The following is a 15,159-nucleotide window of genomic DNA, read 5'->3' as shown; positions in this document are numbered from 1 at the left end:
CATCATGCCATACACCGTTGGATGTGGAGTGCAGTGCAAAAAACAGAATTGAAATCGCTCCTTTCGTTCAAACGTTATGGCCAAAAAACCAGAAGGAGCCCTATGGAAAGTGAAAGTGAGCCGTATCTCGTGTTTACTCACGAGTAGGTGTACTTGCCATAGTCCTTCGGCAAGGGCAGGCTGAGAGAAATCCAACGACACCTGAATAGTCCCGATCCAATGAATGCAGCCCCCCAAAAACACCGAGAAAGTCCTGCCTCCCAGCTGTGAGTCTGAGCCCAAAACAAAGCCACTGTGGCCGAATTTACTTGCAAGTAGGCAGACTTGCCTTAGTTGAGGCAGGTTGAGAGGCTCCAAGGACGTCAAAATGGTCCTCATCCAATGAGTGCAGCCCCCAAAAACAACAGAGAAGGAGTTTCCTCCCTCCCAGCTGCCTCCCTCCCAGTCTATGGAGCCCTATGGAAAGCAAAGCAGCCTCAGTCGCGTTTACTCACGAGTAGATAGACATGCCTTGGCTGGTGGTCAGACCAGGCAAAGGGGAATGTGAGGACACCAGAAGGGTCCTGATCCGATGGAGCTGGAGTGCAACAGAAGGCAGCCTCCCCCCCCCCCCCAAAAAGAACAAAAGAGAGGCTTGAATGGTAAGGGTATTTTGCACCTGCAAAGCCAGGTGGGTCTTTATTCTGATGTGCCTGAAATAGAAGAACTTTAAGCTGGGCACTGGGGAAGGCTGGAAATCTCACTGATGCTTTTTGGGGGTTGTTATTGCAGGCAGACTACAGAGTAAGCCCCATTGACCACTATGGAACTTACTTCAGAGTAGACATGCATAGGATTGGGTTCACAGGCTGCAATCCTACCCACACTTTCCAGAGAGTAAGCCCCATTGACCACAATAGGACTTACTTCAGAATAGGTTCACTTGGGGCAACAGGACTGGCTCCCCCTTATTTAATTATTTTATTTTAATTTAATTATTTATAATTAATTATTTTAATTGCTTGATGATGTCACTTCTGGCCATGACATCACTTCCAATGGGTCCTGGACAGATTGTCATTCTAAAAAGTGGGTCCCAATGCTAAAAGTTTGAGAACTGCTGCAATAAGATGTTAGTAAGTTGACACAGGGTGTGTGTGTGAGAGAGACTCTACAAGTTTTCAAAATCACTAAAATCAGAGTTTGGAGGAATAAGACCATCACATTATATATCAATTAATGCGTAATTTCATGCAGAATGCAATGATACAAACCACATTGAAATATCTGTGTTCTTTCAAAAGGTACAGCCAAAAAACCAGTGGGGGCAGGGCAATGGTACATCACCACGCCCACCACCTGGGGTGTTGCTCCGCCCATTGCATGGGGTGATGCGCAGGCCTCCCGCACCGGCTGACATGAATCCTAGTGATGCCATTGAGACACACAGATTGAATCCATACACCCCCCCCAAAACATTCTTCCACCCCAACCATTCTGCTATCTTTGAGTCAATGAAAGATTCTGAAGAAAGTCATCCATCATTCTTCCCATTGTTCTGAAGAGTAAAAAATCCTAGTACTGCTGTTTCAAAATCTTCTTTGTTGGAATTGTTAGCTCTTTGCTCTGACATAGCCACAGCTGGTTGCAAACAATTGGTTCAAGGAAAGTTGCAAGCAGCTGAGTTAGCTGGATTGCACTACACCTGTGCAGCCATGCCCTAATTAACTGGGCAGGCTCAGATTGGGTGCTGAAGCCCACTTAAGCCTCACTATGCAACTCCACCAGTGCAGTGGATGAGCTGTAAAGCTGCTGCTGAAGACTTTGTCATACAATTACTGTATATGACCTTGGACTGACTTGGATATGTGGATGCTGGACTAGAACACGGTAACTCTGGACTGCTATATTCTATGTGTATGACCTGGACTGCTTTAACTATTCTGTGTATGGCTCTGTGCTCTAAATACAACAGCAAATTCAAGACTCTGCTGTGTCTGTTAATTTGTATGCACTCTGCTTTGAAACAGGACAGACCAGGTTTCTACCTAACAGGATTTCAAAGAATGACTAATAAAAGGAAAACATTGCTTAATTAATGGGGAGTTTTGACCAGTTCTCTTTTTCTCTCTAGCATAACCCAGAGCCAGTGATGCAACAAAAGCAGCTGAATGAATCCGCAACCTGACCAGAGATTCCTCTTTCACTCTTTCCAGGGATGTGTTTCTGGAGAGTAAAAGCACTGTTCTTTCTGACTGGATCTCATCTGTTGCTCAGTGGTTTCACAAGGGCTACCAACCTACTGATGTATTGATATAACCCATTGATATTTACCTGGAAGTATGTGTGACTGCACATACTGTGGCTTACTTCCAAGTAAACATGGACAAATTGGAATTGCGTGTCAGCATATGAAGAAGCCATTAGGAAACACAAACTTTTCCAGTGAAGTACTCGTAGATCACGAAGGAGATATACAGAAGACGTGAGGAAGAAGACGTGAGGAAAACATACAGAGCATAAAGGAACAAATGGAAAACGAAAGCAAAATAGGAATGGCTCATGCGCAGTGGTGCCACTGTACCTCATGTACAGCGACCCACTGCACTGGATCACCCAGTGTGGTTGCTGTCACATCCATGGCTTGGCTCTTTCTGGTCTTGCCCCTCCTGGACTGCCTCTGTGGACTGGGCCCCTTCCACAGGGGCCCTTCTGCCCCACCTGATGTGGCAGTGGCTCCCAAGAGCAGCAGCAGAAGTGGCTGTGGGGGCTCCACACAGCCAGTGATGTGTGCAAGGAGCAGCTCAATGAGGTGGGTGCTAAGGAGGCTGCTGCTGCTGGTCTCACTGCTACTGCTGGGTTGGTGCCACTGCGCGCCTTCAAGGTTGACTGGAGCTAGCTGGAGGAGCTGGCACAGGGAAGAGGTGCACTTGTCCCTTCCCAGGCTTCCCCTTGAGAATGGAGCCAGCTCTGCGGATCAGCCATTTGCTGCAGTGCTATCAATTGGAGCAACACCAAGGTGGCTTGCTGTTGCCTTCTCCCACTGCAGCTCATCTGCACCAGCTACCCTGCCATGCCATGGTGGGTGTCACCCCCTTGTCACCCCCTCCAATGATGCCACCCTATGATGTTTGCACCATCTGCACCCCTATAGTTTTGCTACAGCCCACGTAATAAACAAAATGTGTGCCTGAAACATGTCCCATAATCCTCTGTAGTGGGGAAAACTCCATGTCAGAACAGCAATGGTTCCTTATTGGACTGTCTGGTATAGAAACATTAATAAAAAAGAAAATTGATAATTAGCTGAGAAACTCTCCAAAGATCTGTACTTGTCCAGACCCCAATGGGATCATGTATGGGGAAAATGCGACATGCGAAATGCAAGCAATCTCTCAGACAAATTATTCCCATATATAGAGTCCAGATTAAATGTACTATAGTTTTGTACCATTTTAAAATATTGATCCTCTTGGAACATTGTGAAGATGCAATTCCTATTCAATGAATTAGAAGATACTAATATTACTGGTCATTAACTTGAATACCTTTATTTATTGCCTGTACTTATTTTAAATAAATAAAATCCTCCTGAAGCTAAAATAAGAGAGGGTTGTCTTCTTTGTTCTATTTGATGCGTAACGTTGGTGGACATGTGTACATGGTGCTGGGTGCCTGCCAGGAGACCACGATCCAGGCTAGTATCATAATACTATAATACATAGTTCGGAATAGGACTCATGGCAAGAAGCCTCTGATCCCCACAGGTCTCACTTTGGTTCATCAGAGCAGTTTCTTGCATGACTGATTTAGCATAAAGCTGGCCTTGCTTTCCTTACCTGGATAATTCCATGAACAGCTGCACAATGCTTGCAGGGCACGCTTAAAGCCATATCTGGGCAGTAGGAAGGTTATCCAAGAAAGATCTGAGTCTGGAAAACCAGGGAGGCGAGAACTGGAGAGGAAAGGGAGAAGACACGAGAGTGGTTCCAAGGCTAAGGCTATGGTGTGACACTGTGGCCAAGTTGTGGTTCTCTTAGCCCGAACCAAGGGCAATGGCAGCACTTCCCAAACCTATCTAGCCAGTAATGCTATTCCCAGCACTGGAACCTGGAAGCAAATAGCAACGACACAAAACACATTATGCAACGATGTCACAGGCCACTTACTTCTGGGCTGCAAGGACAAAAGGATCCTAAAAATTGCAGTAGGGAGGCCAGGCTGGATGGGAGGACGGTTTCAAGCACACATGCAGCAGCTCTGCTTGTTGCACCGTGGCAGCTGCTGCTGTCTTTAGGTTTGCAATATGGTCTCATTGCTGGGTGGCGGGCCTTCTGTGATGTCCCTGGCAGGTGCCTCTCAACACTCCAGTGTGATGCTCAGATTGGGAACTCCTGTGCTATGGGCAAGGAGTCAGCCTCTTGGTGGACCATGGAATCACTTCACTCACTCGCAGTGGAAGAGCTAGTCGCTGGCACCATGCGGCTTCTCTTCAACTGGCACAGCAAATACTTGCAGGGACCACAGTACTCTTTTGAGCTGCTGCCTCTCAGGGTCAAGCAAGCCTCAGTCAGAGGACAGAGGCTTATCTCAGTCCAATGTGTGAAAACAACAATGTAGTTTTTTAAACCCCAGGGAAATTACTTACATCTTGTCTGGTGGAAGAGTGCATGTATAGGTGCATTAAACCATTATTGAAGAGATTTTTTAAAAATTCTAGAATACATGCATGTGTGTATCAGACTTATGTGGCTTCAGGACAAAGGCAGGATAGTCAAATCTCTCTCGATTGTTCCACTTGGGTCAGTAAAAGAACAACATTTTTGACAAATTCCAACAGTTTGTCATTCAGCGCTCATGACAAGAAGATTGAAAAACGCAGATTTGACGCAGCAAGGTACTTTTGATTTTCACTCTCACCCAAATTCTTTTTCACATTAATTCATGGTCTTTTAGAAATGTGAAGAACCACAAATGGAATCTGTTCCCCAAATTTTGACATCGGCCCAGAATAGCATTGGGGGTCGACATGATCGTTAAACTTAAAGGAAGATCAGAAGTGAAAGCAGAGTGCTGAAAGAAAGGCAAAAGTGAAAAGGGAAAACCAAAACTCTGGCCCTTGAAGTTAAATACCAGGCATGGTCCAAAGATGCACCACAGACCAGAACATCCTCCCCGACATCCATTCTCCAAGATTCTGCACTCCGGTCAAGAGCACGCACCCTCATCTCCAAAATGATCACAAAGGGGTGCCTGCTTGTGTGTCTAGCGGTGCTCTTCTGCACTGAAATCTCAGCTCAGGACTGCAGCAAATTTCGTGAGAGGCTCCAGGAAGCAAACAAGGGCAACTTGAAACTTCTGCGGAGCAAGATGAGTCTCATCGTTCACCTGCAATGCATGGAAGATGGAACTGAATTCTTGCCCAGTGAAGACATGCACAGAAGCATTGACATGTCCCTGGAAGAGAATGCCAAAGTGGTCATTGAAGAAATCCTCCAGCAGACATCACTGATCTTCCGTCAAAACTATACCGAATCTGCATGGGATGAGACTTCCATGGACGTTTTCCAGAAAAGACTAGATGAGCAAATGAAAGATCTGAAAACATGCTTGAACGCAGAGAGGCAGACTGGCATCGTATCGCCAAGACTGCAGCAGTTCCAGCTCACCAGACTAAGAGTGAAGACTCACTTCCAAAGAATCCAGGCCTTTCTGAGAGAGGAACAGTACAGCCAGTGCGCCTGGGAGAGTGTCCAGACCGAAGCTCATCAGTGTTTCCTGCTAATCAATCAACTCATCCAAAGGATTCAGTAATGAAGGTACAGGGTACTTTTAAATGTTGCACTTTTGTATAAAACCAAATTGAAAATGTTTTAATTCAAGGCCAATTCACAGTTTGGAAGCTGTACACCACGCTAAGAAGTACAGGTGTGTGCCACTTAACGAATGGGATACATTCTCCTATCCTTGTTGTTATGTGATTAGGTCATTAAATGAACATTCAGTCCAAACGATTGCCTTTGTTGTGCAAACAGACACTCTCTGCTAGACACTAGCTTGCTGCACAGGCTACTGGAGATAGATAGCTTCTTCTTTGCATTAAGAGTCTCTCTGTGGTGAAAACAGTCTGCTGCAGGTTATGGGAGATGCGATTGCCTCATTAAGAGCCTCTGTATTGTGCTTTGACCACCGTCATATATGCGGTCCATTGTTAAGTGAACAGTTGTTAAGCGGTGCATGCCTCTATTTACTAATTTATCTCTAAGCCCTTCCTTTTTTTCTAAAAATTAATCCAAAGCTTTTCTGAACAAATCCTAATGTTTTGTCCCTCAGATTTCACTGTGCAGAACGGTCAGTGGTGAGGTCTATTCCCAGGTCTCACTGTCTTCACCCCCTTAAGTGATAAGGCCTTCACTCACCCCAACCTCAGAAGAGAACATTCAGTGTTATTGGCAGGCATCTGTCACTCGTAGAAAAGCACCACCCAGCATCAGTGCAACCCACTTTGTCATTTTCATCACACAACATAACCTTAGCCCTTTTCATTCAAAATGTTTCATATTTCTGATGACTTAAAAGGAATATGTGTTTAAATTTATGTGGGCTTTAACAACTTCTCCTTTTCTTTTCTTTTCAGCTTCAGTAGTCAGTGAATGATGCAATGAACACAGCTGAATGAAACTACAATGTGGATGGAGCTCCAAAATCATTCACCTTCGACCAGATTCCTGCATAATTTACGCTTTCCTTTTTTTTTATCTCCTCTGTTCCTAAATTGCATCACTATTGCTGCAATCCTATGATTAAGCTTCACTAAGCACAATGACACTTCTAACAAATCATGGAAAAATTGGCACTGCTTCTTAAAAATATTAAGGTGCAGTCTGGAATTAGCAACAAAGCCTTCTAGAGAAGAGAAAGGATGACTCACTCCAAGTGAGTCTTGGAGATCCCAAAGAATTTATCAGAAGATTCTCTGACACTGTTTCTACTCTTCACCTCCATTGTCACAGGGTGGATGATCCTTGCTTACATTGCAGCATGGATTCCACCAGCAGGTTCTGCACCTAAAGACAAATAAGGCATCCTTCACAACACCTCACTACAGCACAGTACAATTCTATAGAACACAGTGGGATAGAAGGGGCCCTTGTTCCATCAAGATTTTGTGCTGAATAGGCATCTTTGTGAGGACAGACAAATCTGGACCACCCAAAGAACGAAGATTTTGAAAACTTAGGGTTCTTGGCAAGCTCCCCATACAAATGGGGGTAATGGCAGACAAACAATCCTGTAGACCCACACTGCTGATCCCCCTATATTGTGTGCAGGTGCAGGTGATGGATATTCGCAGGCTATACATTTGATTCTCATGGGGCAAGGAGAAGACTTACTGCCCTACGGAAAAGGTGTCTGTGCCCTCGAATTTGCAACATGTGCAAGGAGTCTATGATGGAAAAATCAGTGTGCAAAGGGTTCTTTGCACAATTTATAATCTGCAGGAAAAACCAACCCCAAGGCTGGTACCACCAGAGAACACCTCAGTGAATCTTGTGGAGTTTTGTTCTGGAGAAGGGTGATGGAACAGTATCTCAGGGCAAATTTTTTTCATTTGGTGGGCAGATTACAAAATCCTCTAGCTCTATATAATTTTAACTGATTCTTTTATACACTTTGAAGATGTTATTTATATTTTGAAACGCTACTGCAAAGTCATATATAATATTCTGAAGAAGAAGAAGAAGAAATTCTTCCCAGTATTTATGTTGCTGGTCAACTTATTTATTGTCTTTAGTATTATTTATTGTATTATTTATTGTATGCTTTAGTGATGGAAAGTTTTTAGATGATTCTTATTAAAAACTGCAAGTGGAAGCAATATGGTTATTGTGAATTATTTTACACATCTGGATAACAACAATACGAAAAGTGTGGTTGAAAGGAGTGGCATCCCGTTTTTCTCCTTTTCGGACGGACGGATATGAGTGAGTCTGGTCCAGCTGGCCCACTTCCTGTTTTTGCTCCCGAGTGAAGACACAGGCACTGAGCATCAGCTTCACCTCAGCTCCCGTCTCTCCTTTCTTCCTCATATTCAGTCTGCAACAATCATGTCGCTTCTCCCTTTACACTATTTATATATCACCTTTTTCGGCAAAGCTCAAGTTCATGCCCTGGTTACCTCTCGCCTTGGCTGCGCCAGCCTCCTTCGCACTGAACTTCTATTTGCTCATCTTTGTCTCCTCACCTCCCGCCAGCACTCCGCTGCTATGGTCATTCATCTCCATCATCACACTGCCCCCCCATCACTCCCATCCTTGCAACTCTTCATTGACTTCTTATCTACTCCTGCATTTGCACCTGGCCCTGATATTCAAAGTCTTCCTTGGCTCCTGGCAAAGTCTCTTCCTACCTCTTAGCTCTCACATCCCACTACAGTCCTAACTGCAATCTTCACTCTTCCAGCTCCATCCCTTCAACCCTACCCAAAGATCTTCTCTCCTCAAATTGCTCTGCTGCATCTTCCTTGCTGCCCCTTATACTTGGACCTGCCTTCTGGAATACTTGCAGGATGGTTTCCTTCACATCCCCTCCACAAAACCCACCCCTTTCCATGAAAACTTTGGCACACCCCTTTAGGCCTTTCATCCAACCTAGGACCCCTAGGTCCACCTTCCATCAGATTCCAGAGAAGCAGTGGGTGCCCTGAGCCAGTGGAGATAAAGACCATGATGGTCTGAATGTGTACTGGCAACCTGAGATGGAAGAACCGATTATCATCATCGTCATCGGTGTTTATATACTGCCTTTCTTGGTCATCAGATTTCTCCTCAGGCTTTAATTCAAGGTGGTTTACATAGGCAGACTTTTCTAAACCTCCATAAGGATCTTTACAGTACAATAGTTCCAATCTTTCATAGAATGTCTTCATTCCAGCTGGATTCCTTCTCTGTCTGGCCTCTCTCTGGCTGATTTGCCTCCCATGCTTGGCTGACAGTAACTCCTTTCTCTCAACAAGGCTTCACTCATCAACATTACCAGCACATTGACAGATCTCAGTCACTTGTTTAGAACTGACATCCCCAGATCTTTAGGCATATAAGGAGACAGATCTACCACCTGAGCCAGACCTCCTGGTCAAGCTTATCCAAATACCAACCACACTGATGCAGCCGTGCCACAGGAGCAAGCGCCGCATACTGCAGGAGGGGGCAGTCGTGGTGGTCTCCTCCAGGTAAGGGAACATTTGCACCCTTGTTTGGGAGTAAGCCTCTGTTGCCCCAATGGGTCTGCTCAGTCCTTTGTCAGCAGTTCTGTTGGTGCAAGTCTGAGTGGACTTGGGTTGGTGGATCAAGGCCTGGAAGGGGGTCAGCATATCAGCAGAGCTGCTGCCACCAATAACTGTCCCCTTTCCACCCTCAGCACACACCCCACTTCTCCCCAGTCCCAGCCCTGTTCTGCTCATCCTAATCTACACACAACCCACTCACCACCACACCAACTTCGCTGGTGCCAGGGCTCCCGCGGAGGCTGCTGACACCTGGCTGCCACTGCTCACCTTTTGCGGCAGCAGCTAGGCTGTGCGCTATGGTGCATCACATTTTGTGACCACCATTAAATGTGTGGTGGTGGCAGCAGAACACAGGTTCCAGTGGTACAGCAGGACCATAGGATTGGGCCATTTGTCAGCAGGAAAAAATCTTGGAGGCAGAAAGTGCTCCATTCTCTCATTCAGAGTCTGGCCAGAGAAGGTCTGGCTGGTGCACTCTCTGGTTAGCATTCTGAAGCACAATGTTCCCCATCATGAGACTGAGAAGTAGCAAGAGAGTGTGATCTGTCAACCATGATCACTTGCTCCTCCTCTCTTTCTCTTGTCTGTACAGAAGGTGGCTGAGGGGGAGGGGTTTGGAGGAAGCTAGAGAGGCCCAAAAATCTGGATCCAGCTCTGACTCATGAGAATCTTTCCGGTAATGAAACAAAACATATTCCACAAGAACTGCGGTATTTGAAAATCAGAAAGGAACCCCCAAATAATTGTGTGAATGAACAATCACATTGCTAATGATAACAAAACCAAGGATCAGGTCAAGAACAAAAATGTCTAAATGCACTCACATAGAAAACTCTCCTTCAAGAATACTTGTGTAATTCAAGACTAGGGCACGGTGTCAAATAATGACTTTAAAAGGAAACAGTTGTAAATTACTGGGGAATTTGAAACACTTCTCTTTCCCCCTCCAGCTTAACCCACAGCCAGTGATGTAACAAAAACAGCTGAATGAGTTTGCAACTAGAGCACGTTTTTGACGAATTCCAACAGTTTATCATTCTGAGCTCATGACGTGAAGATTGAAAAACACAGATTTGATGCAGCAAGGTACTTTTGATTTTCACTCTCACCAAAATTCATTTTCACATTAAGTTGACACAGGGTGTGTGTGAGAGAGACTACAAGATTTCAAAATCACTAAAATCAGAGTTTGGAGGAATAAGACCATCATGTTATATATCAATCAATGCGTAATTTCATGCAGAATGCAATGAAACAATCCACATTGAAATATCTGTGTTCTAACAAAAGGTACAGCCAAAAAACTGGTGGGGGTGGGGCAATGGTACATCACCACGCCCACCTGGGGCGTTGCCCCACCCACTACATGGGGTGACACGCAGTGCGTCCCGCACCGGGTGACGCAAATCCTAGTGACACCACTGCCGAGGGATAACGGGAACAGCTTCCCCTTGCCTCTGGCTGAGCCGCTGCAGCCAATGAACCCTTATTTTATTGATTACAGCAGTGGTATTCAAACTGGGGTGTGGCGATGCCCCAGCTTGTGGGTCCTGGCCTCTGCCCCCTTAAGGGGCGGTGGCAGCCAGGAGACGGGGAAAGGCAGCTCCATGATAGTGTGAAGCACGCCGCTCAGGGGGGCTGCAGAGGCTTGGGTGCACTTGCCCAAGCCTCCTGCAGCCTCCAAGGGGTGCGGGGAACCCTGCGCAACCTTCGACAGGGCTCCCCAGGTCAGGAAATGTGAAAGCGGAACGATCGCACCCCGCTCCGCAAAACCGGAAGCGGAGCATGATCGCTCCACTTTCCCTTCTGACGGGGCTGCAGGGACTGGGGTGCACCCTCCAGTCCCTGCAGCAGCCATCCCTGTGTGTGGAGATCCCTGCGCGAGCGCCTGCAGGGCTCCCCAGGTCAGGGAGAGGGAGAGTGGGGCAATTGCGCTCCGCTTCCACTTTTGCGAGGCAGAGCAGATCGCTCCACTTTCCACTTCCCTGACCTGGGGCGCCCGGGAGGTGCTCACGCAGGGCGCCCTGCACACAGCGATGGTGAGTGCATCCCAGTTCCTAAAGCCCCCTGAGCGATGCAATCCTGGGAATCGCGTCGCTGCCTTCCCCCTGCCCCTGCTGCCTCCCCCCCGCCCCCACCAAGACTTACTGCGGGTTTCAAACTCCTGGAGAGTTTGCAAACCACAGGATTACAGTATTTATAGGCTGTCTTTCTTGTAGACCCATAGGCTTTAGTCTCATAGGCTTAAGGCAGTTTAAACAGACAGATTGACTATAAATACCCTTTTCTTCAAATAGGCTTTTATCCCCGTTTGGTGTTATTCTATGAGAGAAACTCAGAGAACTGTCCATTTCTCTTCCTAGTGCAATGACCAACCTTGCCAAACAGCTCTTGCGCTTTTCAAGCTTCCACAATATCCTCTTAAGACACTGCAAAGATGTAATTTGTATACTGGTAACTGCTATCAGTATTTGTATTGCTGGTCAACTTGAACGCATGTATTTAATTTATGTATATATTCAGTGATTGAAAATGGGAAATATTATTTCTGTTAAAAACTGTAACTCCAAGCAAAATGGCTAATTTCAATTACTTCATATAGCTGAGTAACGTGAAGCATTGGACATGGTAAAAAGAGGGGGTCTGCATTATCTTGTGTATGTTTCTTTGAAGGTGAGTCCTGCTGTATTCAGTGGGGCTTGCTGCCAGGAGTTGCATCCTTAGGGCCCAATCCTATCCAACTTTCCAACTCTGGCGCAGCCCTGAGGTAAGGGAACAAATGTTCTCATATTATGAGGAGGCCTCTGTGACTGCCTCCACACCACAGCATACAGTGCAAGCCTCATTGGCATGGCTGCACTGGCACTGGAAAATTGGATAGGATTGGGCCATTAGGCTCTGAATTCTGAGAGTTATTCTGCTCCCATGATGGCGTGAAATGCCTCCCAAAGCAGGAACAATCTGCCAATTCTTCAGAGGAAAAATGCACACATGTTACTGTTACAGGCATTACATAAAAGGTCCGAATCCCTCTTGCGGTGGAAGCAATAGTTTATTTCTTATTTTTAAAAGTGCACGGGGGGGGGGTAATCAGGATTGAAACCACAATGGGAACAAAGTACTACAGTGTCGTTCCTCGCTGGTCATAGTTTTGTGTTGTTCCTTTGCTTCCCCTGAGCACTAGTCAGAGAGAGAGAGAGAGAGAGAGAGAGAGAGAGAGAGAGAATGCAGTGGTTTTATTCTACATATTGTCCCAATCAAAGCATGACTGATTTTCTATATTTCATTTAGTTCCTCATTTTGCCTCTACTTGTCTTCATCCACTTGTCTGTACCACTAAACCAGAAAGACATACCGCAGAGTAAGGGTTCCCGTGGCCTTTTCTGCTTAGAGAGACAAGCCTCCACTCAGGAAACGGCACCAATCAATGTCAAACTCTCCTCCAAATCCACTAGCAGTTGCAAGGGGCTCTGATCTGGCTTGGACCATTACAGGTGCAAAACATTCCAGAGCCCCTCCCTCCACATCACAGTCCCAATCCAGATGAGGGCTCCTGTGCCTGCAATTTACAAAAGAAGCATGCAGGGCATAGTGAATATCACATCTGTGGGTGCAACTAAGTGTTCAAGTGAATGCGTTTTTATGACTGGAAGTGCTGGTGCTTTCATAACCAGAGTCAAGGAGGTGCCAACTGTAGGAAAGATCCATGCAATCCTTACTGCATTCACATGGTCATATTATTGGTATAAAACTACCAGCTGCACATGGATCACATCACAGAAAAGTAGCTGCATCTAAAGAGTACCTCAGTGAACATTTTAAAACAGAACGACACAGGTGTACGGTATTCATACATTGAATACCCCACCGAAGACCAAAAGAGTGCAAGAATTTTCTCCTTAGCCCCAGCTAAGGTCAGCTTAATCTGCAATATGAAGTGCAATCCAACAGCTGAATGAAACTGCAACTTGAGCCAAAGTCTGAAATAAGTTCATCTCTACTCAATTCCTCCTATTCCTAGAAAGAAAAACATGCTGTCCTACTTCTGCTGTGACTAAATTGTTTCAAAAACAATTACGATTAGTAAGATGTCGTTTTGAAACCAGAAATAACAAAGTAAGCTTTTACATAAGAGGAAAAAAACCCAACCACGAATGGAAGAAGAAGAAGAAAATATTCTGGAGAGATGAAAAAAAATTGTTAAGCCAGAAGATTCTCTAACTCGTTTTCTCCTCCTCCTTCAAGTCTTCTCAAGTTTCTTAAGTTGGATGTCCCTTGTATTGATTCCAGCATGAGTTTTACCAGCAAGTCCTGCACCAAGAGATAGAACATGCAATCTTTAACCACTTCACTCTGATAAATTTAGCTTTAATATCCACATTAACAGATGCTGCACCCACATTTTTGCTGAACAGAGAAGACACAGCGTGTTACTATAGCCTGCCAAATTTCAAGCAAAGAAAGGCACTTTCCCCAAAGTTGCTGTTACCCAGGTTTGTGTGTGTGCTCGAGGTGTGCACAGCAGGTGGTCAGAGAGGTACGGCCCTGTGCCATATACCTTGAGCTGTGGTCTCTCTGGCAGGGAATTAGACATTGGGGTAGGTATGCTGTGATTGGCTGCCAAATGTCATTTCTATCTTACGCTCTGTCCTTGGGTAGTGTGTGGGTTACAAGATTTTCACTCCTGTTTTTCCCTTCCTCATTCCTTACGGCAGTGGTACTCAAACTTTTCCGGCCAGTGGCTCCCTTGACCCCCGTGGCTGTTGGCCATGACTCCCCATCATGTTCCTGAGGGCTGGAAGTGACATCATTAAACAGGAAGTGGCCAGAAATATTAACTATATTAAATATATTAACTATAATATAATATTATATTTATTAAAATATAATATTAAATATATATTAACTATATTAATATTAATTATATTGATTATATCATTAATTAAATGCAGATCTTAAAATATATATTATTAATACACAGCAATATACATGCTTTATAAATGATCAGCTGCTGATCACTGTTGGAGACAGGATGCTGGAGTAGGCAGATTTTGTCTGGTCCAGGAAGACTCATTTTTTTAAACTTTGTAAGCATACCAATAGAATTGTTTTATCAAATGAACTTTGTGAACAACCAGTCTGACCAACATTACACACACACACCCTTGTGGACCCCAATCCAACTAGTCATTTCTCCCATTCTCCTTGGATAGGACTGAACTCTTTATTAATTTAATGAAATTAAATTTTTCCAGCAGCTGGTGGGGAAAACAAAAATTGACCTTGAAAATATATCAGAGCTGATAAGGGTTTGGTTAGGAAGCTGATTTGTCTCCTAGACTAGGAGATGCACAGCTCAAGCCTATGCATGTCCACTCAGAAGTGAGTCCCATTAGAATCAACGGGCCTTACTCCCAGGAAAGTGTGGATAGGATTGGGCTGGCAATCACTTCATCAATGGCTGATAAGTATTCCCTTCAAATAGCAAGATTCATGACTTTAAAAATATAGACTCTCCTCTTCAGTCAAACAACAAGATTAATAAATCACTTTAAAAACAGTACCCCTTTTCTGCTCCTGGTCAAGTAAACTGTGTGCTTATCTCTCACCTCCCCCTTTGCCAACTGCATGGAAACAACTTTAAGGGGAGGGGGAGGAAAGTGAGAAGCTTTGTACCTGCTCTTTCCCTGATCTCTGTCCAGTCTTGCTTCCTCTTGCTCATTCTCCACTCTTGTTCTTGTATCTTCAAAGTCTCTCCCCACTTTCCTGCTCCTTCTCTGGCTTCTGGCCTCCACTGGCCTCTTCCCTCTGCTCTCTCTCAGGTTTTCACTGACCCGTTCTCCAGCCTCTGAACTCTGCCTCTGCCGTTCCTCCCCAGTCCCAGCTGTCCC

The 15,159-nt window shown here is 45.2% G+C and overlaps 1 protein-coding gene across 1 annotated transcript; it reads left to right on the top strand.

The window, feature by feature from the left end:
- The first annotated feature begins 5,214 nt into the window (after positions 1-5,214).
- LOC136638551 (interferon alpha-8-like) lies at positions 5,215-5,793 on the top strand. Its single transcript, XM_066612594.1, has one exon. It carries the CDS (start codon positions 5,215-5,217, stop codon positions 5,791-5,793), a length of 579 nt encoding a protein of 192 aa, XP_066468691.1.
- The last annotated feature ends 9,366 nt before the right edge of the window (positions 5,794-15,159 follow it).

Source organism: Tiliqua scincoides, chromosome 2 (assembly GCF_035046505.1).
Source record: "Tiliqua scincoides isolate rTilSci1 chromosome 2, rTilSci1.hap2, whole genome shotgun sequence".
Classification (NCBI taxonomy): domain Eukaryota; kingdom Metazoa; phylum Chordata; class Lepidosauria; order Squamata; family Scincidae; genus Tiliqua; species Tiliqua scincoides.
Note: the sequence above shows the minus strand (reverse complement) of the source record. Positions and strands in the feature narration are given on the sequence as shown.

What these genes read in the sequence shown, in the direction of transcription:
- LOC136638551 (XM_066612594.1), top strand. Translation starts at nt 5,215, where the DNA reads ATGATCACAAAGGGGTGCCTGCTTGTGTGTCTAGCGGTGCTCTTCTGC.